This window comes from Corvus moneduloides, chromosome 4 (genome assembly GCF_009650955.1).
Source record: "Corvus moneduloides isolate bCorMon1 chromosome 4, bCorMon1.pri, whole genome shotgun sequence".
NCBI classification, from domain to species: Eukaryota; Metazoa; Chordata; class Aves; order Passeriformes; family Corvidae; genus Corvus; species Corvus moneduloides.
In genome coordinates, this window is record NC_045479.1 from 12,486,506 (window position 1) to 12,513,340 (window position 26,835).

At 39.2% G+C, this 26,835-nt stretch overlaps 1 protein-coding gene across 5 annotated transcripts in view; it reads right to left on the minus strand.

Moving 5' to 3' along the window:
- MPPED1 (metallophosphoesterase domain containing 1) overlaps nt 1-26,835 on the minus strand; it is a 63,267-nt gene that overhangs the window by 36,052 nt on the left and 380 nt on the right. Inside the window, exons 1-3 of one of the 5 annotated variants that reach the window (XM_032106924.1) lie at nt 26,631-26,741; nt 13,857-14,119; nt 8,708-8,889 (exon numbers count right to left, since the gene is read on the minus strand). In XM_032106924.1, the coding sequence (XP_031962815.1) occupies nt 8,708-8,889; nt 13,857-14,008 (334 nt within the window). In that variant the 5' untranslated portion in view covers nt 14,009-14,119; nt 26,631-26,741. Of the gene's footprint in view, nt 1-8,707; nt 8,890-13,856; nt 14,120-17,293; nt 19,426-21,627; nt 22,402-26,223; nt 26,415-26,630; nt 26,742-26,835 lie in introns of those variants that run through there. The other 4 variants (XM_032106927.1, XM_032106923.1, XM_032106926.1 and 1 more) reach the window with 4 other exon arrangements.

Genomic DNA, 26,835 nt, shown 5'->3' on the forward strand with positions numbered 1-26,835 from the left:
TATTTTCCTCCGTAACCAACCTCTATCCACTTCATCCTATTTGGATTTGGAATCAAACATTTACAAATCAAAATCCTGTCAGAAACACACTGGCTCAGATTCAGCCCTGGGCTTCAGAGCTTTCTCTTCCAGGCCATGTTCAACTTTTGCCTTCTGCCAATTTGGAATGGGGCTCCAAGCCACCATCCACTCTGTCAGCCTCTATCTTAATGGGGGAGATTTCTCCTGTCCTTTTCCTTCTTCTCAGCTACATGGCTCTTCATCTTTCCTGCCTTATTTTCCCCTTTCTGTTTTGTAATCTCCCCTTATATGCAGTAAAATGCTGGAGACATATTATCTTCCCCTTAATTTAGCAATTTTTGCAAAAGGTATCTTTTTTCTTAGGGAAAACATGGAACTTGTAGAAGTACAATGCTTTAGACTTCTGTATGCTTGTCACTCCATATCTGTCTGAAACTGCCCAACAGATTCAAAAGCCATTTACTATATAAAGACCCCAAAGGTAATTATGTCCCCTTGAATTTCCTGAAGGTGCCCAAGGTGATTAATGACCAGTCTGAAGGAGAGGTTTCAAAGGAATGAGGCTACTTGAACCCACAGCAGGTCTACAAGACAAGATCCAAGAAGTCAGGCAGCTGTGGCTCTGCTCCCAGAATAACTCATCACACAAAAAACTCAGCCCCAAATTTCCTCTATCAATGTAATTTCTTGTTATTTGAGATTATTTTACTATCAACAAGCTCAGGATATCATATTTAACTCATATATAGCCAGATGTATTATCATCTTACTGACTTCTTCACTTCATCTGTGGAGTTTTTGTCAGGTTACAACAAACCTTTCTCAGAAAGTTTCTTTGCTTTCATTTGTTCAGTATAAGAATGTGACAGCAGTTCTGGTAATAGAATATGTATGGGAATATATATATTCTTTAGCTAGGAACATCTTTGTTTATTCCTTTCATTACTGCAGATTACTAATTAAGAAAATCAACCGAACATCTAATTTTTGCATGTTTATGCACCAATTACAAAATTATTGTGGCAATTTTTAACTTCCAAACTCCAGTAGGTTCTTTTTATGGCGAACATAATTTTCACAAAATAACTTGAAGTGCTGGGGAACCATTGCTTGAACTACAGGCTTGATAATGCAGCCTGCTGAGCAACATTGTCTGTTTGCTATTTCTCTGCAGCTGAGCTTGTTCAAAATGGGATTCTGTGTGCTTAAGGGCTCATCCTGTTCTATCAGCAACCCAGTAAACCAGATCAACACTGCAAATAATCCAAAAGCAAATTCATGATGTCCATACACCAGGCTCCCCTTGTACCAAGTGAGGCATCTTTATCAACCTTGGACCTCCTCTGAAGCTCACAGTTGTTATCAACTCCCAACTTTGCCAAGCTAAATGCAAACTTGTACAGGCAGATGTGCTTTGCTTCTCTCCTGGTATTGTACTGAGCAGAATTTTTAGTATTCATTAAAAGAAGTGACAATCATGTAAGTGCCCACTTAATGCTTCTTCCCTCTCATTTCAACCTTTTAGAATACAGCAGTGAGTGATACAGTGGAAAGACTGCATAACTGTCTCAGATTGCTTTTTAGCATCTTTTTGACAGTTCTGTGTTTAAACACTGAGGCTGATGTCTGGGAAACTCACATTAACATACTTTTTGTATGGTGTGTAATCTGGAATAATACTGTAAATGAACACTCCCTCCGAAGTCATCTGTAACCTTCCAGCTCTAGCCATTCTTGCATTGAAAAAGCCAGTAATTATACCAAACATTAGAACAGCAAACACATAAAACACTGCTCACGTTGGTAAAACAGGATTCCTTAAAATAGACAAAGGCAAATCAAACTAAAAAACCACCTGATAATAATCCAACTTAGACTCTTTGATATACTGTGGTGTTTTATAGACACCCACACACATGTAAAAATTGGTCAAAATTACTTCTAAAGGAAAAGTGGCTTCCTTTTAGCTCAGTTTATTTAATTACCCTGTAATTATGCAGAACCAGCCCAATGCATAACTAGGCCATTAGAGTAGCTGCAGTGAGTCAAGACAAAAGGTTACGTGGATCTGCACCTTCTGGTCACCTGGGGTCTGTAAGAGATGTCTACAAAATTGCACGACTGCAATGTCTGCCTCAACTGAACCTTCCTTTAATGTGTCCCCTTAGATTATGGCACTTGATGGCTCGAAAGCCACCAACTATGTAAGTCACAGGGTCCGTTTTCATAAGTTGTTGGGGTTTTTTTTACTTCCTGGGATAGTTATAGTCTTAAATTTTCTGAGGACATAAATTCCTACCACAGCTTTTCTGCCCCCTGAAATAATCTAGTTTTGGTTACAGCTTGTATCTGGGGACCACGAAAGGGAAGGAGCTGGGAAAACTGAGTTAAAAAGTAACAATTAAAAAACGTTTTACACTTCCTACATGGATCTCTGTGCACACTGATACAGATTCCTATTCAGATCTTCAGATCCCACGGAGGCGCTTTCAGCATCTCCCACTTGTCACCTTCTGGAAGGGAAGACTACAAAGAGCCGTGTGTCATGTCAGCGTACGAGGTGCACAGCACTAATAACCATGTTTAATGTTTGTGTACAGTGCTGCACAATAGGTGTTCAAAGTGCTGTGCTGAGAATAATTAATCCTCCAACACATTCATGTGGTAGGTGGATCAAGCATCATTTTCACAATTTCACAAGGGGGAACAATAAAGAGGCTGTCAAATCTGAAGATGACTAACTAGAATTTGGTTGCCTGTCTTCCTCAGGCTCTTTCAAATATCTCTGCCAGAGGCAATGACAGTTCACAGAATCACATCCCAGATCTTTCCAGTTCTGTGGTTGTTCACTTCTGGGCCACACTGCCTTCCTAAACCTACCTTTGTCTGCTAGTCTGGGATAAGACTGGGTATTTTTATTCACTTGCTCATTTGAGGGGTCGGGGGGGGTCTCAGTATTTATGAAACCACAGACCCAGAACCCTGAAGTTTGGCTACTTTCCAATGCATTAGTGGAAAGAGGCAAGCTCAGTATTAGTACAAGAAATACCCCAGAAGCACATGTGTTTGAAAGGAGGAATTAAAGGAACAATGCTTTAGCACCCATCACCTCTACAGCTTCTCACCACTGGCATAGGAGGTGTACATAGAAAACAGTTGCTTTAGATCATCTGCCCAATACAGGGATGCAACAAATATTGATGCTGAGACTCACAAAAGCCATTTTAATATTCTGGAGCTCCTAGGACATCCTAACTTGCCAGAACTGGAGAAATACTGGGAGAGGGTGTTGTAGTGCACTTTTCTGTGTCTGAGCCTTGGATGTACAAATGCATCCGAGCCACTATACATTTAAGAAAGGCAAGAAAAACCAACACTTATTTTTTAGTATGCCCAGTCTTTTAAAATTGACATCTGTTCTAAATCCCTACACAGCTCAATGTTTTTTACTGCATTTCCAAAGCCATTCTTTTGTAAATAGATAATTAGTGCTTAAATACTTCTTTCAAGGGGTTTCTACATTAACATTAAAATAGTGTAATTACCGATGGTCAAAATGGCATGGCTACAATATATAAAATCTAATTCCTTTTGCTGCTCTGAAGCTGATTTTTTTCATCTTCAACATGATTTTAATCTGTTTTAAATGTATTACTGAACTTAAAAATATACCTGTTAAGAGAGGAAGAAAAATAATTACCATCATTTTGCAAAGCAAAAGTAAAGCTAAGCCTAGTGACCACAAGTTTTTCTGAAGATCTTTTATCAAGAACTTAAAAGTAGAGATTATATTTATTGACAAATATCTGATTCTGTCTACAGAATCTAATACTACAGGATTAGATCAAATACAATCAAATTCTAGAAACAGCTAACTCTAGTAATGATAGTTACTACACTTGGTAGGCATCTTCACTCTAAAATATCTTTTGGTCTGAAATAAAAATATATCCTTCATGCTGAATTTGCCTAGGTCAGTTCCTGAAGTGCATGTCAAATAATGTAATCCTTTTTTTGTGTCTGTGTGTCTGTGTTTGTGTGTGTACAACATGCATGTAATAACATTTCCAGGAAAATACTCTGAAGAGCTAATTATTGTTTTCCACTACAAGTCCAAGTCACTTTCTATTTTTTTTATTTCCAATTTACCTTGAACTTGAATCTCAAATAGAAACTCTGTCTTAGAAATTGGAAAATCTCAAGCAAACACACTGAAACCATATACATTATAAAATGTGATAGTTTAAGTAATCTTTCCAATCCATGCACAGAAGAGAATTCTCAGAGAAAAGATGGAAGTACGTGTTGCAGCTTATACCACAGGTCAGCTATTTAGTTAAATTTCCAGGAAAGTAACCCACAAGCTCAAAGTGGCAGTGGGTCCTGGAGCATACACAATTTGGAAATGATATTACAGGCTTGAGCAAAGGGAATTACATGAGTAACTGAGCCAAGCAGGCAATTTCCAGTGCCAACAATATGGGAGATAAAAAATAGAGATGGTTTTGGAGTCAGTATTTGACAAGTGTACTAAGGCAGGGCATGCATCTTTGTATTTGTCCTACAACAGATTTGATTGATATGCAGGTAGGGAATAAGGGAATAAATAAAAAAAACGAAAATAATGAAAAAGCTGCAGATTATTTTTGTCTGTTTGCAGTTTTGTCATTAAAATCCCCTGAACATGCTGGAAAATTAGCACATGTTTGAAGTCACACCATGCATTCTTATAAATTATCAGAAAGTTCTGTTCAGTCCTACCATAAAACATACCTCGTACTTCATTTTTTTCTGATTTTCCAAAACTGAGTTTTTAAATTTGGAAGAAAAATACAGTAAGAGAACAAACTAGCTAAAAAAAGGAAATAGTTGAAATATGATAACAGGAGAAGGGTCAGTTCAGAAAAAAGAAAAGGGAGAGCAATGAGCAGGCTGGCACCATTTGTATGCTTTGTAAACTGACTATTCTTCTCCTTTTCCTTCAATTTTCCAAGTTACTCTGAAAAACATCAGCAAAATAGAAATCTCACCTGCAAAATACATCATGATATTTCATGACTGGGCAATAAGAGGACCGATGAAACTGAACATAAATTTATGCAGAATAATTCAAGTACTGGAAAAAACTACACAAACTACAGATGCAGTGATGGCTTCTGAACTAGGTATTACCATTCAGGAAAGAGTTCATAGAATTGTATTAGGAAATTCTGTGAAAATGCCATCTCATTGTTCTGTTAAAAACAGAGTAATCCACAACACCAGAAAGGAAAGGAGAACTAGGAAATTTCATTATGCCAGGGAATAAATCTGTAGTGTTCTCAGAACATGTGCAGTTCTGGTCTCACTCTTTTTAAAAGGATGTGGAACAAAGAGGTACAAAGAGTGACACAGATGATCAAAGGCATTTAAGGACTTCTGTACAATCTTCAGCCTGAAAATATCCTAAGGGAAGATATGGAAAGAACCTAAAAATTCTGAAGCAGAATAAAGAATGATAAATTGTTCACTTGCCTCTTCCAGTATTAGGAAATACCAAATCAAACTAGTGGATGACAGGTTCAGAATAAGCACAGTTCACCACACCACCCCTATCATATTCTGGAACTCTGATGCAAAACTGTGTCTGTGCTCAAAGTTTGCACAGATCCAAAAGGCAATTAAAAAACTCAGAGAAGAAAAATCTATCTAAAAAATAATAATTTTAATAATTAAAAATTAAAAATTAAAAGTAATCCTGGACTGCCTACCAGAGAAGGCTGAGAAAATAAATACATCCAGTGATCACCAACATTTTAACTCTTCCACAGAGCTAAACATCAACCCAGCCCTAGTGAAACCTCAACTCTCTCCCTCAGAAAGGGCTTAGAGAAAAAGACACATGAGAGAAAACAATTAATTACCAGAAAGAACAAACTGAAATGAAGTAGAGGACTTTAGGGGTCACAAGTATAAAACTTGGTGACTAAAGGGCAGCCAAAACAGAGCACCTGGGCTGCCAGCCCCAGGCAGGGACAATACTGGGATCGTGAGCAGCATCATCTGAGCTGGTACCGGCCTTGCTGGGTACCCACGGACAGTCAGAAAAAGAGAACAGATTTTAGGGGATGACTCATGCAGCCAATGTGCCTCTATTAGCACAACACTTGAGCATGTGCTTGATAGAACCATAAGGCCCATGGAAGTTAATGATGGTAATGTAAAATAAATTTTCCATCAGACACGCACAGGAGTTTTACATAAAGCGCAAAGATAAAATCTGGACTTGCTGAAGGGCAAATTCATCTGGAGAGATGAAACAGAGATAGACCAGAGTGGCACAGACACAAGAGGGTATGGCAGAGCAGAAAACCGAAAGGTAGGCATCAACGCTGCACAGGAAGACATGGAGCAAAAGCAGGAGGAGGATTTGTAACTCGTGCTTGGGGGGGAGCTGAGATCAAGGGAAGGTGTATCAAACCTAGTGTTTACTGCAAGGCATAAACAAAGTTGTAATCTAATGACAGCCGCAGACATGGATTAGACAAAGAACAAAATAAGTGGGAAAGCAAGCCCTGTGCATGAAGGAATAAACAGGGAAATCTGGCAGCAGCAAGGAAGGATGTCAGTGGAGGAAAAGTCGGTGCCAGAGTCTGTCAGTTACTTTCTCAAGAAACCAGTAAAATATTAAGGAAGAAGAAGGTTGGGTTGGCTGTGGAGCTGCAAAATTATGGAAGGTACTGGAAGCAGCTATCTAGAAAAATCAAAACTGTTGGAGACTAATGTCTTCACAAAAAAATGGACAACCAGCAAAACCTTCTGAAATTCCTTCTCAACAGGAACGCTTTTAACCATTCTCCCACTTACTGCAGATTTTGCAAACACTTAAGATATTCAAGAGCTGGTAAACTGTTCATTTAAAACAAACAAAAAAAATATTTAAAATTTAAGTTAAATCTGTATTTTAAATTGCCAAGAAACGAAACAAAAACCTTTTAACTTGCTAACCTTCTGTATCTCAAAGATGTTCTTGCAAAAATATAACTCGAACCACCAAGATCACCTTTTCCCAAGTGCACGCTACCATGAAATTGGAAGCATGCCTGAAAAGTCAGAAAATTAAGCCCTTTTTTTTGGAATAAAAATGATGAAGAGAACATCACAGAAATGCCTTGGGAAATCTCCCTACCATTCTGAGAGGATTTCAGCTTACAGACATCTTCAGAACAGTGTACAGCTGTGACCAGCAGGGAGGCAGATGGAGAACCAGAGACAAAAACTGTGCAGCAAGCAATGTGCACAGCCCCATCCTTGCTCACCAGCAATATCCCAAAGCACTTCTCTTCCCACACCAGCAGATAAATAAAATCAGGATTATTTAGAAGGGGTAACCATATGGTTTGAATAATTTGTAAATGCTATTTTCAGCACATTACTATAATACATGGCAGAGACCTACAAAATAGGGTCAAAACTTGCTGTTTTATAACCAGCCTGTTCCATTTGGGTGCAGAGACAGAGTTGATAGCTCTATATCAATTTATTACTTCCACATGCTGTTCCTAACTTCAGAGTCACAGAACAAAACAATTGTTCCATGTGGGGCATGTTATTGGGTTCCTGAGCTCAAATAAATATTTATCAGCCTTGCTGATAATTATTTGCTTGTAAATATTTGTTTAAATTGTGAAGTCCTGACTTTCCTTTTTAAATTCCATTTCAGCCTACATGCATCTGTCTGCTTTGTGCTGTCCTAGTGCGGAATGCTGCAATATGTAGAAAAAAAAAAAGAAAAAAAAAAAAAGAAAAAAAAAAGGCAGGAAAAAAATGCAAAAATATCAACTACAAGAAAGAAAATCGACATAAAAACTTGAAATCCGTTACCCTTAAACTGTGTCCTTTCCCTCTCCAACTCCTTCATTCCCTCTCACCTTTTTTTTTGTTAATGAAGTCTCAGAATCCAGAAGCCACTTTTATTCTAAATTAAGGTATCTGCAATGCTGCAGGAACAGCACTGATGAGGGTTTTTGTCTGGATACAGTGCATGCTTTCCAATTTTCAGTGTCTTTTTTTTTTTTTTAGCATATACAAAACATTGCAGAAGCACATGTAAATCATCACTCTCTTGCCCAGTGGAACAGAATTTCAGTTACCAATGCCAACAGTTGCCTACAGAAGGCATCTACATCTGGTCTGCTACATCCAAGGCAGCAACCACAGGCACACACGGTTTGCTTTGTTTAGAATTCATCTCTGTGGCGCAGCTGAGCCTCAGATATAAAAAAACCCCAAACCTATGAGCCCTCTGGGGTTAAACAGACAAATGTTTTCAGTCACAACAACTTTTTTGGGGAGGCAGCAAAGCTGTAACAATGTATGGAAGAGATTTTATGTAAATCATTAAAGGCCTCCTGACTTCAATTGTTGCTATCACCAAGAAGTTGCTTAATGTATACTTGAGAGTGTGAAGGCAGAACAGATGAATAGTCTCACAAATCCTATTTGCTCAGTTGGAAAAATGCAAAAATATTTTTCAAAACTAAGGAAAAAAAAGACTCTGATTCCCGCTCACTGCCATTCAAATTTAAAAGTCAAATTAATATTCATGATTTCTGAGTGCGTGAAGGTTTTTAACTGGGAGGCAGAAGGGGCAGACACGATCAGTAAACAAATTTACTTTCAAATCCACACAGAATTCAATACCTACCTAGCCACTCGTTGAATTTTTTTACTTCACTAGGAAGTCCCAGCTCAGTAAAATCACCAGCATGTATTAACACATCTCCATATGGCATTTGGATGGGATCAGTTCTTGAGTGAGTATCAGAAATACAGACAAATCGTGTATATCCTGGAGGCTTGGGAGCGTCATGGGGCACCGGATCAACCCTGCAGGAAATGCATCATAACAAGGTTATAAAGTATTTACGTACTTCTTAGTGTCTGCTTTGCAATTCTAATACTGCTTTTTACCTTTACAAAAGCTTCCACAGACTTCTAAATCTGCCTGATGGAAGGATTTATTAAAACAAACCTAACACTAATGGGAGGTGTAAAAGATCTTGATGTTTGCATCACAACATTTTCAGTATGTGTTGGGTAGATAGATTAATTTAAAGAGATTAAGGAAAAGAGATTGGACTATGGCAGTAACTCTGACACAAATACTTACAAATAAATCAAAGGCATTGCCAGTTTCAAAGGAATAATACTACCCCATTTCATTGTTTAAATATGATTACACTGTACACAGGGAAAAGATTTACTTCAGATACATAAATGCATTTAAATGCATTTTTTTTCTAATTATAACTTCTTTTCTGCAAGTAACTCAATTCCAGCAAATTTAATTAACACATTTTGGAGATATGTTTCAGTGTGTTAATGTAAAGCAACATAAAAACTCTCCTAACAGCTGTAAATGTACGTTAAAGCCTGACTATTGTCAGGACAAAGTGACAACTTTCTGGGCTTAATTACACTAAATGAAATCAAATGCTGTGAGGGGTGAGGCTGCATTGTTCAGAACCCAATCTCTACATTCAAAACTGAGGAAACGAAAAGATCTGACCCAGTTTGATGAGGTTCACTTATAATTTAAAAGAGGAAATCAGAGAACACCTCTCTGCTATAGGAGGAATACTTATTTTCAAATCAATCTTTTTAACCTGAATCCATATTTTGTTTGAATACACAGAAGCAAATCTATATGCAGCTATACTGCATCTGCTACTCCAGTTAGGGAATTCTGCTGGAATAAAATCAAAAAGGTAGAGATGCAAGAGTTATATTTGTGTCACTAGAAACCAGAGAGATATACAGAATTGTTATGAACTATTTTATTTTTACAACATTTCTTTTGAAAGGACAAATAAAATTAGTTTTGTTCACTGATGCAGTACACAGTACGTATTTCTGTCCCTTGCTGGTTGTGCTTCAATTCAGGAGCTTACTTTTACATAAACAAACCCAGGAAAAAAAAATATAGAGATCTCTGCTATTAATAATATTACTTCTGTTTACTAGGTAAATTTTCAAAAATCATTTTATTGCTTAAAAGACATAAGAAGACATAAGACAATCTTTAATCACTTAATCTTTTCTCTGTGTCAAAAAATTCTTTAAATTTATAGGCAGATAAACTGAGGTGGTTTTGACAACCTCACAGGATTAGTGAGAGGATGAGGAACAAACCTAAAACATTGAAACCTTGTTAAATACAGAAAAAGGTCTTAGCATTTTCTACAATGTCACCAGAGTATGAACCAATTATTTTGTACCCATCTTTCCCATATAGGAAGAAGAAATATTGGGTTTTTTACAGCAAAACTGGAGGAGCAGCCTTTTAGCACAAAGACCTTATAGTTGTCTTTCTGAAGTTCCAGGTTTTGAGCAGAAAGTAGCTAAATATGAGCTGAGGAGTAAACCCAGCTGTGATCACATCCTACCTGATGAATGACATGCCAGGGGCATATGTAAGCAAGGATGTAGTGGGAACTCCAAAACTTGGGTGGCAAAGAGTGCAGTGGACTCCAAGCAGCTGGAAACACCTCAAGTAGGGCACATGGAGAAGAGCAGATGAGGGAAAAGGGTTGAGATGTTAAAAATGCCTCTGTTTTGGAGGAGAGAGCTGCACAGGATGAGCTCTAGGGGAGGCAGCGGGGGTGCAAAGGAATGTGGGTGGTGAATGGTGGAGTTTAGACTGGGCAGTGAGGGTTTGCCCTCAGGTGGGAGCTGTGTGAAGGACAACGCAGTCAGTTCACAGAGTTAACCAGGATGGTCGGATAAAAACGATGAGGGGCTGACCTTGACTATCACTGTAGATGTTCAAGCTAAAAGGATTAAACATCAGTCCAGTAAACTGAATTATTGCTCTCCCTGCCCAACACTTCCCAATGTGAGTTACAGATGGCATTACTAAGCCAGCTTTAAATCATGGATACTACCTTGGCAAATATAAGGATATGGACTGGTCTAAAATACTACTTTTTGTGGTAGGGTAGCCTTTAAGGCAGGTACTGCTTCTCCTTCAGAAATCTTTTAAAGCTCAGCACAGCAGTAAGCTGGGTGTTAGGGAGTAGTGTGCATTTCACATAGGAAGCTATGTGAAATGCACACTTACCATGGCAACCCCAAGCAGCACATAATGCACATGCTTTGGATGGGGATGGGGAAGGTGTGGACAGCATTTTCCTGGTCGCTGAGGTATGTGTAACTTTTAAATTCTGGCCAGAGAATTTTCGTGGGAAAAGTGCATCAGTACAAAAAAAAAAAAAACCCCAAATAAATGAGATGCAGATTTCTCATGTTGAAGTGATATGCACACACTGAAACCATATATAGGTAAAAGCATATGTCAAGTTTCGCAAACACATCTAAGTTTTATTACTGGAAATAATTTCTGAAGGCTCAATCCCCATATTCTTGTGTAACGCATTCCCACAGCAGCTGTCACACCAACACCCAATGCACAGCTTGCAGCACGAGCAGAGGAATACAGATCTGCTGATTATTTTTGTGCAAATGCTTTTGTTTTTCTTTAGATCAGTAGGAAAACTTGCAGAGAAACTGAAAAGCAAAGTTGGAACATCTCAGAGCAAAAACACTTCTGGAGGTTCGTTTATACGCTAGATTTCAGTAGTTCATGAAGGAGCGAGACAGGCACTTTCCAGAAATGACTGATGGACTTGAAAACACTGGCAGAATTTACCCCCCTTCTTGTCAGAGGCAACCCAGTCATCTCACAAGCACAGGGATGCCGGACTACAACAGATCTAGGAAGGGCTGTCAGCATGTTCTGGGAGCTAAAATGTGAAATACGAAATCCAAACCTGCACAGAGGACCAAGGAAGAGCTGCAAGACTGAATCCAGAAGAAAAGAAGCACACAACCCTCCCCCTGCGTGGTTACAGTAGTTTACTGTGAGTTCAGATGTTAACAGGTCTACGTGAAATGTTTATGATTGCCTGCGACATCACTAATGGAGGTATTTTGAACCATGCACAAAGACTTCACCTCCCTGAAGTTAAGGACAAAACTTGCACGCACAGAAGCAGGGCTAAGATTTCACCCACAACAAACATGTGAATAAAAGGTGCTTTTGTCACCCTTTTTGCGTCTACTTTTCCTTTCTTTGTTACTATTCTATTCACTGGTAGAAAAAAGAAAAAGCAATCCTGCTGGTATTCAGAAACATTATTTACTATTTCTGTACAAAGAGAAAGCATAGGTCAGATTGTGGTACATGTTTCAATTGATTTGGCCTGTTTTTCTATTTGCACAAGCTTCTTCAATAGTATTAAGCATTCATGAGAGATTGCTAAACTCTTCTGAGGAACTATTTTCTAGGGATAGCTTATTTTCAAGTACTTGCTTAGGTGCTGGGTTTCTATCATGTAGTTGACTGCCTAAGCCTCCAGTAACATGATTTCTTGCTGGTTAGAAGTTTAAACAGCATATTGTTGAGAACCAAGTGAATACTAATAAATAACTTGTTTTCAGCCCAGTAAAACACACTCAGCTTTTAAGACCAGGAAACAAATTCCTGAGTGCCCAGGAGCTGTCTGAATATCCACAAAGAATAGCTAAGCCTCAACAAATCAGGCAACCTGCATTTGGCATTTTCATTTGTAAAAGTATTTCTGAACCCACATTTGTTTGTTTGTACTTTTTCTACCATTTGCCAGCTCTATAAACAAAAGATGTTTCCCAGTGTTAACACTCAACTCATTTTACTGTTTGCATTTCAGTAGGATCTAAAAAACCCCAACACAGACCATAATACACTGCCCCCAAAAACTCAGTGTTTGCTCACCATCTTGATATACGTGTTAGTCATCAGTTTTTTTTATATAATCTAATTTATACCGAAGAAGTGTTCACTAAATAGACATACAACATTCAACCAGTCACAAGTGCTGAGTTTTTTAACTGCAGACATCATGACCTATGTTTTTAAGTTATCAAATCATATTAAATACCAAAAAAGTAAACTAGGTGGCTATTTGTTCAGTCTTTCTAAGGGATAAGGGTTCCCTTTTAAAAAAGGAAAACCAGCCATCTGATCTAAAGATAAGGCTGCTTCTCTCTTTAATAAACACAATAAAATGGTGCAGACATTTTTATTCCCTATAAAAATATTTTACAGTAGAATTTTATACTTAATTTATTTGTAATAGCTTTAGTGTTTTGCTCTTCCTTCTGGCTTTAAACTTTATGGCAGATTTCATTTCGTAATTATAATTCTCCACTTTACGTTACAAGTAAATCATCTAGAGCAGTTAATTTTACTGATGTTGTCATTATATAAGAAGTCAGAAACAAACACATTATTTTAATTACTCTTTAAGCACTTGGCATTTTAAGCACATTGGTAGGAAAGTAAGTTGTCGGATGGGTACCCACAGTATTTTACATATTGATATGATTTTTCCTTTGTATGCAGCTGTAATATAACCAACCAAACAGAATGTGTGCTGTACAGATCCAGGCTTGGTATTTTCAGCAGCTCTGTACATCAATATGCAAGTGCACAAAGCAAACAAACATTATAAGATTGCAGAAAGTATCATCCTTGTAGCATCTCGTGTTTTATTGCCACTGCTTGTTTTTTATTTCTCTTTTTAATACGTAAGTACTATGCATTACACTTACACCAGTAAAGAAATCTTTCTCCCATCTTTTAACAAAGTACTTTTCAAATGGACTGATTTTGTGTCATTATAGTAATTATTATTAGAAAGCAGCAAAACAGTGTTCTTTGAATTCTTTTTGACTGGTCCATCAAATACCACATCGACAAGGCAATAACCATTCCGAAGGCTGTGCTAGAGCAATAACAAAACTATAATACTTACATTTGCACATGTGGGGGCTGGAAGCGTCCCTGGTTAATGTTGTAGAACGTGAAAGCCTGTGTGGGGTTGGAGCTGTACTCATCCACCTCGATGATGAGCCGGCTGTGCTGGTGCCTCCTGGCTGCCATGATGTGGGACTGGGCGAAGGCCATGTCTGCGCGCGGGGCCGGCGCCCTCAGGCCACCATTTCTGCTATCTTCCTGCTCCAGGGGCGAGCACCATGACAGCCCCCGACCCAACCAGCACACTCCCCTTCCAAACACCTAGGGCAGATTGGAGAGATGCAGCATGACTGTCGGACACTTCATCTGCTTGGAATTTGCTTTAATACGAGGTGACGACGGAGGGACAAAGACCGACTGCTCAAAGAACCCATTGCAAACCTTTCCAGCTCAGTGACCTCATGGGTAAGGGGTGGGAAGCACGTCATGAAAGTAAACTTGCTACAGAACATAGGGGCAACTTGCTCAAGTATTTCAGACTTTTAATCCAAACCCAAAAGACAAGACAGTCATTCAGAAAGCCACATCAAATCATAATGTTTTTCCAACACAGCCATTTACTTTCTTTTTTTTCATAGAACTGATGAACTTTTATTCCCCATCCTCCCTCAAAAAACCCCCACCAAACCTGAAACTGAATACATGACTATGCACAACTCCAATGCAAGTTAATTGAACAAGAACTAGTTTAACTAAATTTTCCCGGACTCTGTGACATTTATTACAGAGAAGCATTGCGAGTGCCTGTTCTTTACATCAACAGAAGAGTGAATGGCTTTCCATGCACTTGATCCTGGTTTTACATTGTCACTGAAAGAACTCCTTGAGGAGGACACAACTCCTTGAGTGAAGGACACAAATATGAAGAGCTCCCCTCTTCAAACACTTTTCAGTCAGTACTAGCCCAGCATTCTAGATTCACAGGAAAACAGCATGATTCCAAGGCTAACACACAGTTAAATGTTACTAAATATTAAAAAATGTAAAATCCATACAGGTTTTATGTTTGGGAATAAATTTTTCCCCGAAGGCTATGCAAGTCTAGAACAGCAGTACTGAAAATGGGTAGGGGAAGAACAAAGTGAAACCAACCGGAATGCAAAGAGTATCCCCTAGAAACAGCAGAAAGTAATTTAAATGTGAATTTTACTCTTATTTCCCAGTTTTAATAAAAAATGGATTATAAGCTATAAAGGTGGGTATTTTTACAGTATAACTTTGCATCCTTTTTAAAAGTTGTCTGACTTAAATATTGACTTTCATGCAAGCAGGGACTCTTTTCTTCTAGGGAATACAAGCAATCTGATTCAAAGACGTATTTCATGAATAGCCACGCTAGAATGCAGCAATTCACGTAATATGCCGAGTTTTGGAGAGCAGGGCTAGAAGTATTTTCGGTGGCCATGCTGATGTGCCTTTCTGCCATTCTGAATGGATCACTGTTGAGAGTGATGGATGAGGGAGACCTTCACAGTCACTCAAATATTTAAAGTTATGTACAAGTACTTAGGTCCAATTCAGTTTAGTGGCAGTCAAGCACCTAAGCATCTTTAAAAATCTGGGCTGCAGCCCTCTGCTTAACTACCACAGATGTTAAGTGGACCAAGAAGTGGCAGGGTATTTTTGTTTGGGGAAATCTTGTTCTCAGGAAGCCAAAATGAAAGATTCAGCTTGGTTTTTGTTACTGGCTGAATGGCTGTAAGATGATGACAACTTGCTGTCACTAACAAGCCACAGCAAAACAGCCTCAGAATAAAGGAGCAGATTCCTGCATGCCCTCCCCTAGAACAGAGTGGTAAGGAAATGCTAGAATAACAACAAAGAAAATTTGGGATTTCAAACACTCTCAGATGCCGCGTTCAGGCTACAGAAGAAGCAGCAGCACAAAGGAATGTGCCAGAGCAGGGGGAGGGAAGGGAGGCATGATCCTTGTAAGAATAATCAAGTATAAATTGCTGCATTTAGGAAATAAGAAATTATGACAGCAGATGTGAAGAACCTTCCCTAAGGAGCTTCCTGTATTAAATGATGCATTTGTAAAGAAGTTTCAATAGTCAAGGTCAGAGATTTTACGGGGGGCAAACTGTTCTACGTGAACCTACTTCTGTTTGAAAGAAACTATTAGAACTGGTGACCTCTAGACATATTCTCCAGTAAGAGAAATAATTTATGATTCCACATCTCTACATAAGGATTTCGAACTACCTGAAAAACACAGCCTTTTTTTTACAATTCAGGGATTATGCCCACTTTACCTACAACTGAACTGGGGTTATGAAGGAGTTAAGGCACTGCCTTAGGGACCTAGAATCTCCCTTTAGCCTTAGGAAGTTCTCAGGAGCCCACAGCAGCTGAGGAAACAGCTTCTGTCAGCCTCCTCTTTGGGTCCTGTCCTTTACAATTTATAAGTCAGATGTCAAATCTGCTGCAGAATCAGCAGATAAATGTGGATGTACCCCAATACCCACTCTTTGGCTCTCTTCCTCTTTCTGAACAAGTGGAATAACAATTACTAACACAATCTAACTCAAAAGACAATTTGAGTGAACAGAATTTGTTTGTGAACAGAAACACATCCAGTACACCACTCGACACATCCTTTAGTGCTGAAGAGATCTTTTAAGCAGGGAATCAACCCTTGCACACGGGAAAGTGTGTGAACCACACCATTAGGCCAGACTGAGAGAATGGCAGCCAGGGGCAGTCAGCAGAAAGTACACTCTATACACAGGTGAAAAATGGGAAGACAACCTATTTCCCTTGATCTAAAAAAAAATGGAAGGGGAAAAAAAAGATACACAACAGCATATTGAGCCTTCTGCTCAGTGACAGCCACTCGCTGCCAACCCTGGACACATAGAAGCCATAAAGACAAGACAGGGAAAGAAGAAGAGGGAAGGGGAAGAAAAAGAGGGAAGGGGAAGGGGAAGGGAAAGGGGAAGGGGAAGGGGAAGGGGAAAGGAAAGGGGAAGGGGAAGGGGAAGGGGAAAGGAAAGGGGAAAGGGAAAGGGGAAAGGGAAAGGGAAAGGGAAAGGGAAAGGGAAAGGGAAAGGGAAAGGGAAAGGGAAAGGGAAGGAGGGAAGGGGAAGAAGAAGAAGAGGGCAGGGGTGGAAAGGAAAGGAAAGGAAAGGAAAGGAAAGGAAAGGAAAGGAAAGGAAAGGAAAGGAAAGGAAAGGAAAGGAAAGGAAAGGAAAGGAAAGGAAAGGAAAGGGCAAAGGGCAAAGGAGAAAGGGCAAAGGAGAAAGGAGAAAGGAGAAAGGAGAAAGGAGAAAGGAGACAGATCCTGCAATAAAAATAAAATAAATAGCAATCGTAGGAATACCCAGTGCTAAACAGAAATCATCTATGTAACACACAGGATCAGTAAGTGTAATTCAATAGCAAGCTGATTTCAAGCTCATTTCAGAAACATACACAGATGTCTTTGAACCTTACCTTTCAGTCTATGGTTTTCTTCCTGCATAAGTGATTGGCTGACTACTGACATTCTTGGTGTTCGACAGAACAAGCTGTCTCCTTCCAGCTTGACTGATAACCAGACTGACACCCATTACTCCCCTCTTTCTGTTTCCATTTCCAATAGTCCCCCAACTCATAACTTTTTCTCTCTTTTAATATGCTGAAATGTATTGCTTTCCCAAACCACAGTATAAAATGCAGCAGGGAAATAATTATCTGCTTCTGTAGCATGCAAGTTTTAAAATTATATGCCCAGCATTACCAACACAGAGAGTTAAGACTCAAATCCCCACAGCAACAACATGCTAACCATCCTCTTCCCCCAGACTTATGGAGCTGCGGGATGTCTGCCAGGGAAAAACAGAGAAATGTAAAAAGGACTGCAAGAACATGAATACTAAAATAAATATCACAAACCTGGCTGTTGGAATCACAGACTGAGAAAAAGCTATTAAATCAGCTAAGCCATCTTCTTACTGAAGGCAGGAATGTTCTCTGTACATTATTTTCCTGCTGTTTTCTACAGCGTGTGCTCAAATGGGCCCCAAATTCCACTGCGTACAGTGGACACTGCTCCAGCCTTCAGAAGGCTTCACATCAGGCCATGAACTGTGCGGGTTGAAACATCTCTCCTAAAGAATTACTGGACTAGGGAGGTAGGACTACCCAGACATATTTAAGTACTTTATGAGATCCTCAAATAAATCTTTGCATTAAGATTTTTCTTTAACTTTTTTCAGCCTGAAATTTCTGGTGTTGTATCTCACACCCTAGCATAAATATTTCCCCTTTTGCACAAACTTCCCAGCCTTTTTATGCATCCTATTTACCTTTTTGGGGTTTTTTTTCTCATTTCAAGCCAATGTTTTATTTTAATGTCACTTCCCCACTCACAGATTTTGCTTTATTCTAGGCTCACTCTCATGTCCACTGTCCCTCCCCATATCTCACTCCACTGTCCCCACTGCTCTCTCCATCATCCACCTTTTGTCTGAAGTCTAAAAACACCACTGACACTTCTTGAAAATACTTCCAGCAGCACACAATATGAATCCAGACTTGAAGCAACATGACTCAAGCAGATGTCACTGAAATAATAATTAGAAACCAAGATAAAATATTGATGATGAAAATGATATTTAAAAAAAAAAAGAAGTTACGAATTGGGAGAAAACTATAAAGGTGTTCTCTGCTGAGGAATGAACTTTGCTAAGTTGCAAACATCTGGAGGTCAAGAAGCACAATGTGACTGTGGCACATCCCAGCAAGACCTGAACAGGGACAGTTGCCAGATTTTTCACCACCAGTCAGACACAGAAAGAAGAGAACACTGGGACTCTCAGCAGTACCAAGGCCAGGGGCAAAGAGGCAGCTACAGAAAACGTTGCTCATTTTGCACAGACAGCCTGACAAGCTGGGGTTTGGAGAGGCAGTGAAAGAACAAAATGTAGTATCAAAAAAAGAAAAAAAAAAAGAAGCATTTCCATGAAGCTATAAAACATAAGAGCTGTATTTTTTTCAGGGAAAGCCAGTAAGACAAGAGCAGTAAAGTACCTTCAAGAGGAGCGTGAGACCACACGGTGACACACTTGCTTCTCGTGCAAAGCTCGGACACTGCTAACCAGGAACTCTTCCAAGAGCTTTAACAAGGGCCCAGGTCTTCCCTATACTACAGTGCCCTTCACAGACCATCAGATTATCCCCTACAAGGGGAAGTAGACCCTTTATTTAAACCCCCAAACAATCATTACAGAGTACTCTGCATCAATGGTCCAAATTGTCACAGTAACATTTTTACAACCACCAGCTTCGCTATCACAAATTCCTGCTTTTGCTTTAACCTCCTGACAAATGCTTGTTATAAACTGACCACCAGTAAGGGAACATACTGAGACGAGAAAAGAAACCACTTACTCTGAGAAATAAGCTGAAAATACTAAGGCTTTTTGCTAAAATACCCATTTCAGACAGTTCAGATAGAGGCCAATCAATGGAATCAATCTGCTATCTTCAGTTCTGCCACTGGAAAATGAATATTGAAATAATCCTAAAAAGGCATTATTCTGTGGGAAAGGATGAGCCAGGGAAATCACTCTGCAGATGAAAGCCCTTCCAGAGGGATATACTCTCCTCTTTCTCCTCTTCCTCCTCTGAAACAGAATGCAGGTCCTGGGAAACCAAAACCACTGAGCCTCCCCTTGGCAGCCTGGTGTGCTTACCTGAGAAATGAGGACTTTAAAGGGAAGGCAGTACAATCAAATGTCATGGAGTCACTTGTGGATTTTAATTTTGATCCTTCACACTTCTACCGATGGAATCATTAGGCTTCCTACACGAATATGATTTGTCGGAGACAGGAACATTTCCCACTGCATTTAAAAAATAACTAAAACTAAATATGCACTTCTAAGCCTTTTAAAAAAAACATCTGAGGTGGTTTTCTGTGCCAGCAAATCTAAACTCGATAACTGTTGTCAGTCAAATAATACTCAGTTCTCTGACCGTATCTTTTCCCTGGAAGTCATAGCTATTTCCACCCATATGAGCAAAACCAGGGGACATAATTCAGAATTACCTGTAAGCCTCAAAACCCTACTGGTTTTGTCCTCTTCCGTTTAGAACCTCATATTTCACATATCGATGAATACTTCAGTGCCTCATCATATATCTCATGTATTTGTTAACTGCAGATCTACAGGGCACCGAGCAATCTGGTTTCTAACATGCAAAAAAATCAGTGACTTCAATAAACCTCCTATTTCTCTATAATTCCAATCACCTTAACCTGCATTAAAAAAAAAAAAAAAACAAAACAAAAAGCAACAAAATCCTCCAAGGTATTTCTCACCATTCTAAAATATATGTCATTGTTCTCCTTTGCAGGTTGTAACGACTTGTCACATACAGTATGAGAAAATTCTTGACTGAATTATTTTTTCCTTGAAATTAATTACTTCCTTTGCTCTCAAACATAAATATTGCACATTTCTCTCATTATTTTCTTTATAAAGAACACTAACATACTTGTGAGCTTTAACTGTCATGAAAGGATTATATGGACACAGCAAGTAGGAAATGAGATAAATTAATAAGGTTTTGGGACTGTGTGGTAATATCCACTTCCTTGAAGTTCCATCCAAAAATATACTGTACCTACTGTACACCAAAGTTCTGAGCAGGCACCCAGGAAACGGTGCAGACACTGAGTTCAGAAAACACAAAAATGGCACATTTACCTAAAAATCGAATTCTGTACTTACTTAAAGCAGTTACCACCTAGAAACCTTCTTTGTCAGTCTTATTTTGAATGATTGTATGATTTTAAATTACTTTTTCTCATTTTCCTACTTGGTTCCCAAAACTATGCAGCAACTGAATATTCTATTTATGAAGATTTAATTATATTTTGGCTCATTAGCAGTACCATTTTCGGAATCAATTTCTCATCCGTATGAATAAACTGTTCATTTATTCAATCTGAAAAATCAACACAACCTGATAATATTGCTTTGTTTTCACCTTAAACTTCTGCTTTACCATATAGCCAATATATTTGAAACACTGGAGTGCTCGAAGATTTACAAATAGACTAAATATTTGTCCAGGCTAAATGCATTATTGTAATCCTACATACGATAGTGCCTGAATGTATAAAATATTGTCATATTTCAATGAAATATTTAAATTGATACATTTTTCTTAAGTAAGGCCAAATCTTTTTCCTGAAAAAGATACTATTTTTGCTCAATACTACCTTTAGTTATCTAAAAACACCTGCAGAGGTAGCTAATCTATATAAGTAATTACCTCTAGGGAAGGAAATTTTAAATAAATATCTAAGAGCCACAGAAATCATTCCTCACTCTGAAAAATTTGCCTTAGTCTCTGGCAGGAATACATAATCTACTATGTTACTGTAAACCATGTGTATATATTCATACAGGAAAAATTAGAAGTCCCCAAATGATAATACTCATTTTAAAGGAAAATAGCCAAAAATATAGGTTATGTGGGGAAATTACAAAAAATGGATATTCCAACAGGAATAAATTAGGGTTGTAGAGACTTGATTCTACATTTCAGTCTGCAATTTGGGCATGTCATCTGGTTAAACTCCTGAATCTCTCAAAATATTATTGACTGAGAAGAAGACTATGCAAGTACTGAAACATATTTAAGACACAGTTTGGTTTAATTTTTAATTGAAGAAAGTTCTTTTTCTTTACTGTAGTGTGACAACTGGCCACATCCTCATTTCCTAGTCTAGTACAAGCCCTGCTGGCTGAAAGCCACTTGCCTGTGACACTCACTTTATCCAAACTGATTTCAGTGCAAATTGTGTAGAATAAATTCACAGGGTCTTCCCTCTTCATGCAGCAGCACCTCTCGGCTGTGGATTCATTTCTACTGCCAGTATTCTCATCTGATTTCTGAAAGAAATCTGATGTTAACAACCCTTGAGAGGACAACAGCACAGAAGAGAAGTGGTCTATGTATCCCCGTAGCTCAAGATGAATGAAATGCCGAAGTACCAGCACATATGTCAAAGGTGGGATGTAGAACACAGCTCACGTGTTAATATATTTATAGTGATACTACTTCTGAGATCAGTGTATCTTTTTTTACTAAGGCCTGAAGATAAATTATAAAATCAATCAAGCAAATCCTTAACAGCTACAATTTTGTCCTAGACACAGAACTTTGAAAATTAAGTACACTGTCATATTACTTTTGCTGTTTCCACTTTTCCCTCATTTAGCTGCATCTATCCCATTGAAACCCTTCATGTCCTCTGATTCATGTCCACAGAGGGACTCACTGGGTTTGTTACCTTTATTTTTCCAGGTATTGCCTCCAGGACTGATGTAAGGAAAAAACAGTCAACAGTCACTCCTCCTACCCTGAAGTCATGTCCACAAAGGGCCCCCCTACGAGATAAAGAAAGGCTGCCCCTGAACTGTGGCTCCGAGATCTGTGCACTGTCCATCAGCTGATTCACCGGCTGCTTGAAAAACTCCCTTGAAAAATTTTATTTGCACTGGTGAAAAGATTTTCATGTGACATAAAAAAATGCTAAAATAAAACTACACAGTTTAGGGATGGAAAGTAAACGGCGATCAAAACGTAAAAATATTTGGGAGGAAAATAACCAAGTCCGGAAATGAACTCATCATACATTTTTTTTATTTTCTTTTCCCTTCTGTTTTATTTGATCAACGTGACGAAATCTGAACACTTTTTTGATGTTGACAAATTGTTGACATTGACATTTTATTGTTATTCTTGTTGAAGGTACAAGATGGTTAACCTCTGTCGGTAACTAATCTTTAATCTACCCCATCCCCACTACATCAGGCAAAGTGTCTTGAACTTTTACCAAAATCTACTCATATTAGGGACAAAGTGTTGAGGGACAAAACTCAGAACAGCAATACAGTATAGAAAACTTCCAAGTAGAAATGTTTTGCTTTTCTACCAAAGAACCAGAAGAAAGGCTGTCCCACAAAGCCAAAATAATCCTTTCATTGCTATATGAGTGTCCACAGACCAGGTGAAATCCAGCAACAAATGATGCTGAACACTGTACATCCCTACAGTAAAACAGCCTCTGCCCCAGATTACATTCTGCAGAAACTCAACAAAGGATATGGGAGGAAAACAATGTAGCACAGGAATGATCGGTGCAATGGCAGCACACTGTGTTCCTTCCATTTTCTTTTACGGAGAAGGAAAAAATAATGCAAGATTAGCATCACAAAAGACAAAAGTGGAAAGAAGATGGGATATGATAAGAGTCAGTGAGAGGAGGGAAAAGGTGATAAGGAATAAAGTGGCGTGCAGGGTGCTGGAGTTACACAGCACGTTAAGTGAAGTGATGCGATTCCGAGAGCAGGCAAAAAAGGAGGCTTGTGCAAAACAGCCAATTAGGAAAGCATGTAAAAAACAATCAAAAATATCAGTCACCATCAGCCTTCTTCATATGCTACTTGTGCAGCTGCTCTGATGGCTTCAATCTTTGGTTCAATGACAAGACCCTCGATGTCATAAGGGAAGCTGGGCTGACTGCATGGCAGAGGAATTCAATTTAAAAGGTGAAGAGGACACGCCACATAAAAAGTGAGCTTGTAAAGAAAAGTGATATACACTAAATACAACAATCTTGGTTTTAGCAGAAATGTACAAATTAGACATGTAACAAGTGAGGGCTAATACTTGCAGTTGAAATGTGTATCTGCATTACACCTCTCAGTCTGAGTAAAGATGAATCCCTACTACACTAATATTAGTCTGACACAGCATATAGCATATTTAAATGATATTGTGAACTCAATCTTTACTCCCACAGTAAATCATAGCATTTTAAATAGTGACTGAATGGAAGATGCTAAGATGCTAAGCATTTTGTGTTTAGCTTACTGTAATGACTCCCAAATCAGTTATGACTGCAAGTTACCACATGTATACCATGATGGCTAATTGTTAATCCTAATACAATTTCCACTGCCTTGTCAAATCACGGCAAAATTGTCACACTTGTTGACAGTTTCAACAACGAGGTCAAGCAGTGAGCAGTCTCCAGGAATGAACTGCTTTACCTCCAGAGGTGTTACTGCAGAAGCAGGGGACCAGCCAGTACTGTAACAGCTCTGCCACTTTTTGCAATAGATCTTATCAGGGACTGTCACTCTGCAACCTTGCCCGAGCATCACATTCTCATGCTATTTTATTTGTAATAACACTGACTGAAAAGATGATTTTCTAAGAGGAAGTTAAAGGATAACTATCCAAAGACCTTAAAGAACTCTCTTACATTACCAACTTTGCTTATATTTTGAAACATAACCTAGAATATCCAGGATTTAAAATGAAGCATTTCTTTTAAGTTAGAAATAACAATTAGAGACCACTTTGCTTCCAGTGCTACACTGAGTCTTATTTTGAAAGTTCATACTGTACATTGCAGTATTCTAATATTCCTTCATGTAACTGAACATGTGGAAAGGCTCTTCCTTCAGTTTACCTTGCACATCCCCTCTGAATTCTTCAAAACAAGATTCAGCAAGAATCAAATGGACTGCACTGAATTATTTTTATTATGTTTATTAACCAGCTGAGATGAAAACTGTTCTCATGGAAGAAAAACATTAAAATTCTCAATTATGAATGCACTTTCTAATTACTATTTGATATTGTTTCCATATGTCTGAAAAAAAGAAACTGACTGGGTAATTGACTAAGCAGTTACCTGGTTTCAGGGGATTTGAGTCTCCTTCCTTGTAATTTAGTGGCAGAACTCTAGCTGACTTAAAAACCAATGATCTCTTTATACACTTTCACACATTCTACTAAATAGAAAAGTCCACTTCTGTGTAACTCTTCAGGTCAGGAGGACTGCACCTGAGGCAGCAGATCTGAACATGTTTTGTTCCGAGAAGGACATTAGTCTGGAGGTTTTTTTCTGATTTCATATAGTACATTCAATTGAACAAATAGGATCACAAACAACACTCTATTCTATGAACCATTAACTGAAGAAGCAGAAATGTCAATGTCAGAATCATCTATGAACGTATGCCAAATCAGAACTCCAGTCTGCTTTACGTTCCTGCTGACAGTTCCCATAATGAGCATGCAGTATTAAATAAAAACCATGACCTGTTTAAACAAAGATCAGAGCACCAGCTTTATCTTTGCATTCTCTAATGTTTGTTGTTCGGCATCACAAACTAACACCAAAGCAAGTCTCTTACTAATAGCTGCCTGGAAGGTTTTCATACGGGGTGTGAGGGGATGGCTCTTGTCCACCAAGAACACTCATGTATCTTTAAAATGGGCATTTTACTTCACTCGAACATATACAGGTATTCTCTGCAGTTACTCTTCTTTGAATTACACCACAGGAGAGCAGGAAGAGAAGAAAGGAGATAGAGGGGATAATGTACAAGCAAGAAATGTTAAAGATTGTTGTGTCTCGGATAGCTTGACACAATGAAACAAACCGCAAGAGCCAAGCTAACTGTTTAAACATACCATTGAAATTTCGTGGGTAGTAACTAATATTAATCAGTTCACATATGTACCATACATGGGATAACTATTACATTTAACAGTTTCAAAGAAATCCACATACAAATAGAAATCAGTCGTTTCCCCCCCCCCCGACCCCCCCCCATTTTTGTAGTACACTACCAGATAATTTACAGTGTCTGGCATCACAAAACTGTTTATTACGAATAGGTGCAACACAGATTGCCATTTTACAATGACTCCCTAACTGGTCTTCTCAAAAGATGCGTGATTTTTTGGAAGTCAAATTTCAGATATACACTTTTAAAATGCAGCCCTGCGTTTTAAATATCTACCTTAAAAAAACTGAGACTTCACTTCATCACGAGCCAAACACAAAGTTTAATAATCACGCTTAGTTATCAGCTTATCCAAAATATCCAAAGCTCCTTTACACTACTCTAAATAAACCAAAAAAATTCATTTAACTGAAGTTGAAATGGCTATCAATACCATACATTATCTGCAGATCTCTTAATGATAATATTGTCAAGGTACAGACTGCGCAAGCAGGAATCTTCAACTACTGATTGATCTTCCGCCAAAGAGAATAGAACGTTTAAAATCGGCCCAGTCTCTTCACGTTTCCCATCCGTACCCTCTGTGTTACCCACGGACAAGTATACCCATTTATTATTTATTGTTATTTAGTATTCCACACTACCCATCTGAAATTTCGAGATTTAAAACGTTGGTCCTAAGAAAGCAATGAAAAGAACTGAAATCTCTACCTAAACGTCTCCAATCTTTTTTTTTTTTTTGTCTGCTCTACTGCTTTGAGCGTGCTGGATACCAAATAACAGCGCAATAAATTACATGCAAATCGGCATGAATCCTACCAAACTTATCGAGCGGTTTCCTCCCGGAACAAAACTTTGGAGGTCACTCAATCCTCTCCTACGACAAAGGGAAGTTCTTCCTCTTCCATCACCCCTTCCCCCGGCTATGCGAGGAGAAACTATCGGGGAAGGCGCGCACGGCTTTTCCACGGGGGCTTCCTTCGCGGTGTTGGCTGGTGACACTGAGCACGGCGGGGGGGGATGCAAGGGACAAGCGGCCGGGGCGCCCGGGGGTCCCAGCCCGGCCTCCGCGGCAACTCTGCGAACAAAGTAACTTCGCGGCTGGGCGGCGGCGGGGCACGGCGGGGCAGCGGCCGCCCTGCCCTCGCCAGCAAGAGCTCACACGGCCAGGGAGAGCAGCCCCCGAGGGGCAGGCAGGGTCCCCGGAGCGCGGTGCCAGCCCTTACCTTGCTCCGCACCCCGCTCCGCACGCCCGGCGGCAGCAGCGCCGCGGGGCCGGGGCACGGGATGCTGCGAGGCTCCCAGCGCCTCTCCCTCCGCCTCTCTCCCGATCCTCAGAAAAGCCCTTCCCCCCCTCGGCCCCCCCGCCCGCCTCACTCTCTCTAGCTTTGGGGCATTGATATTATATATATATATTTTCATTTTTTTTCA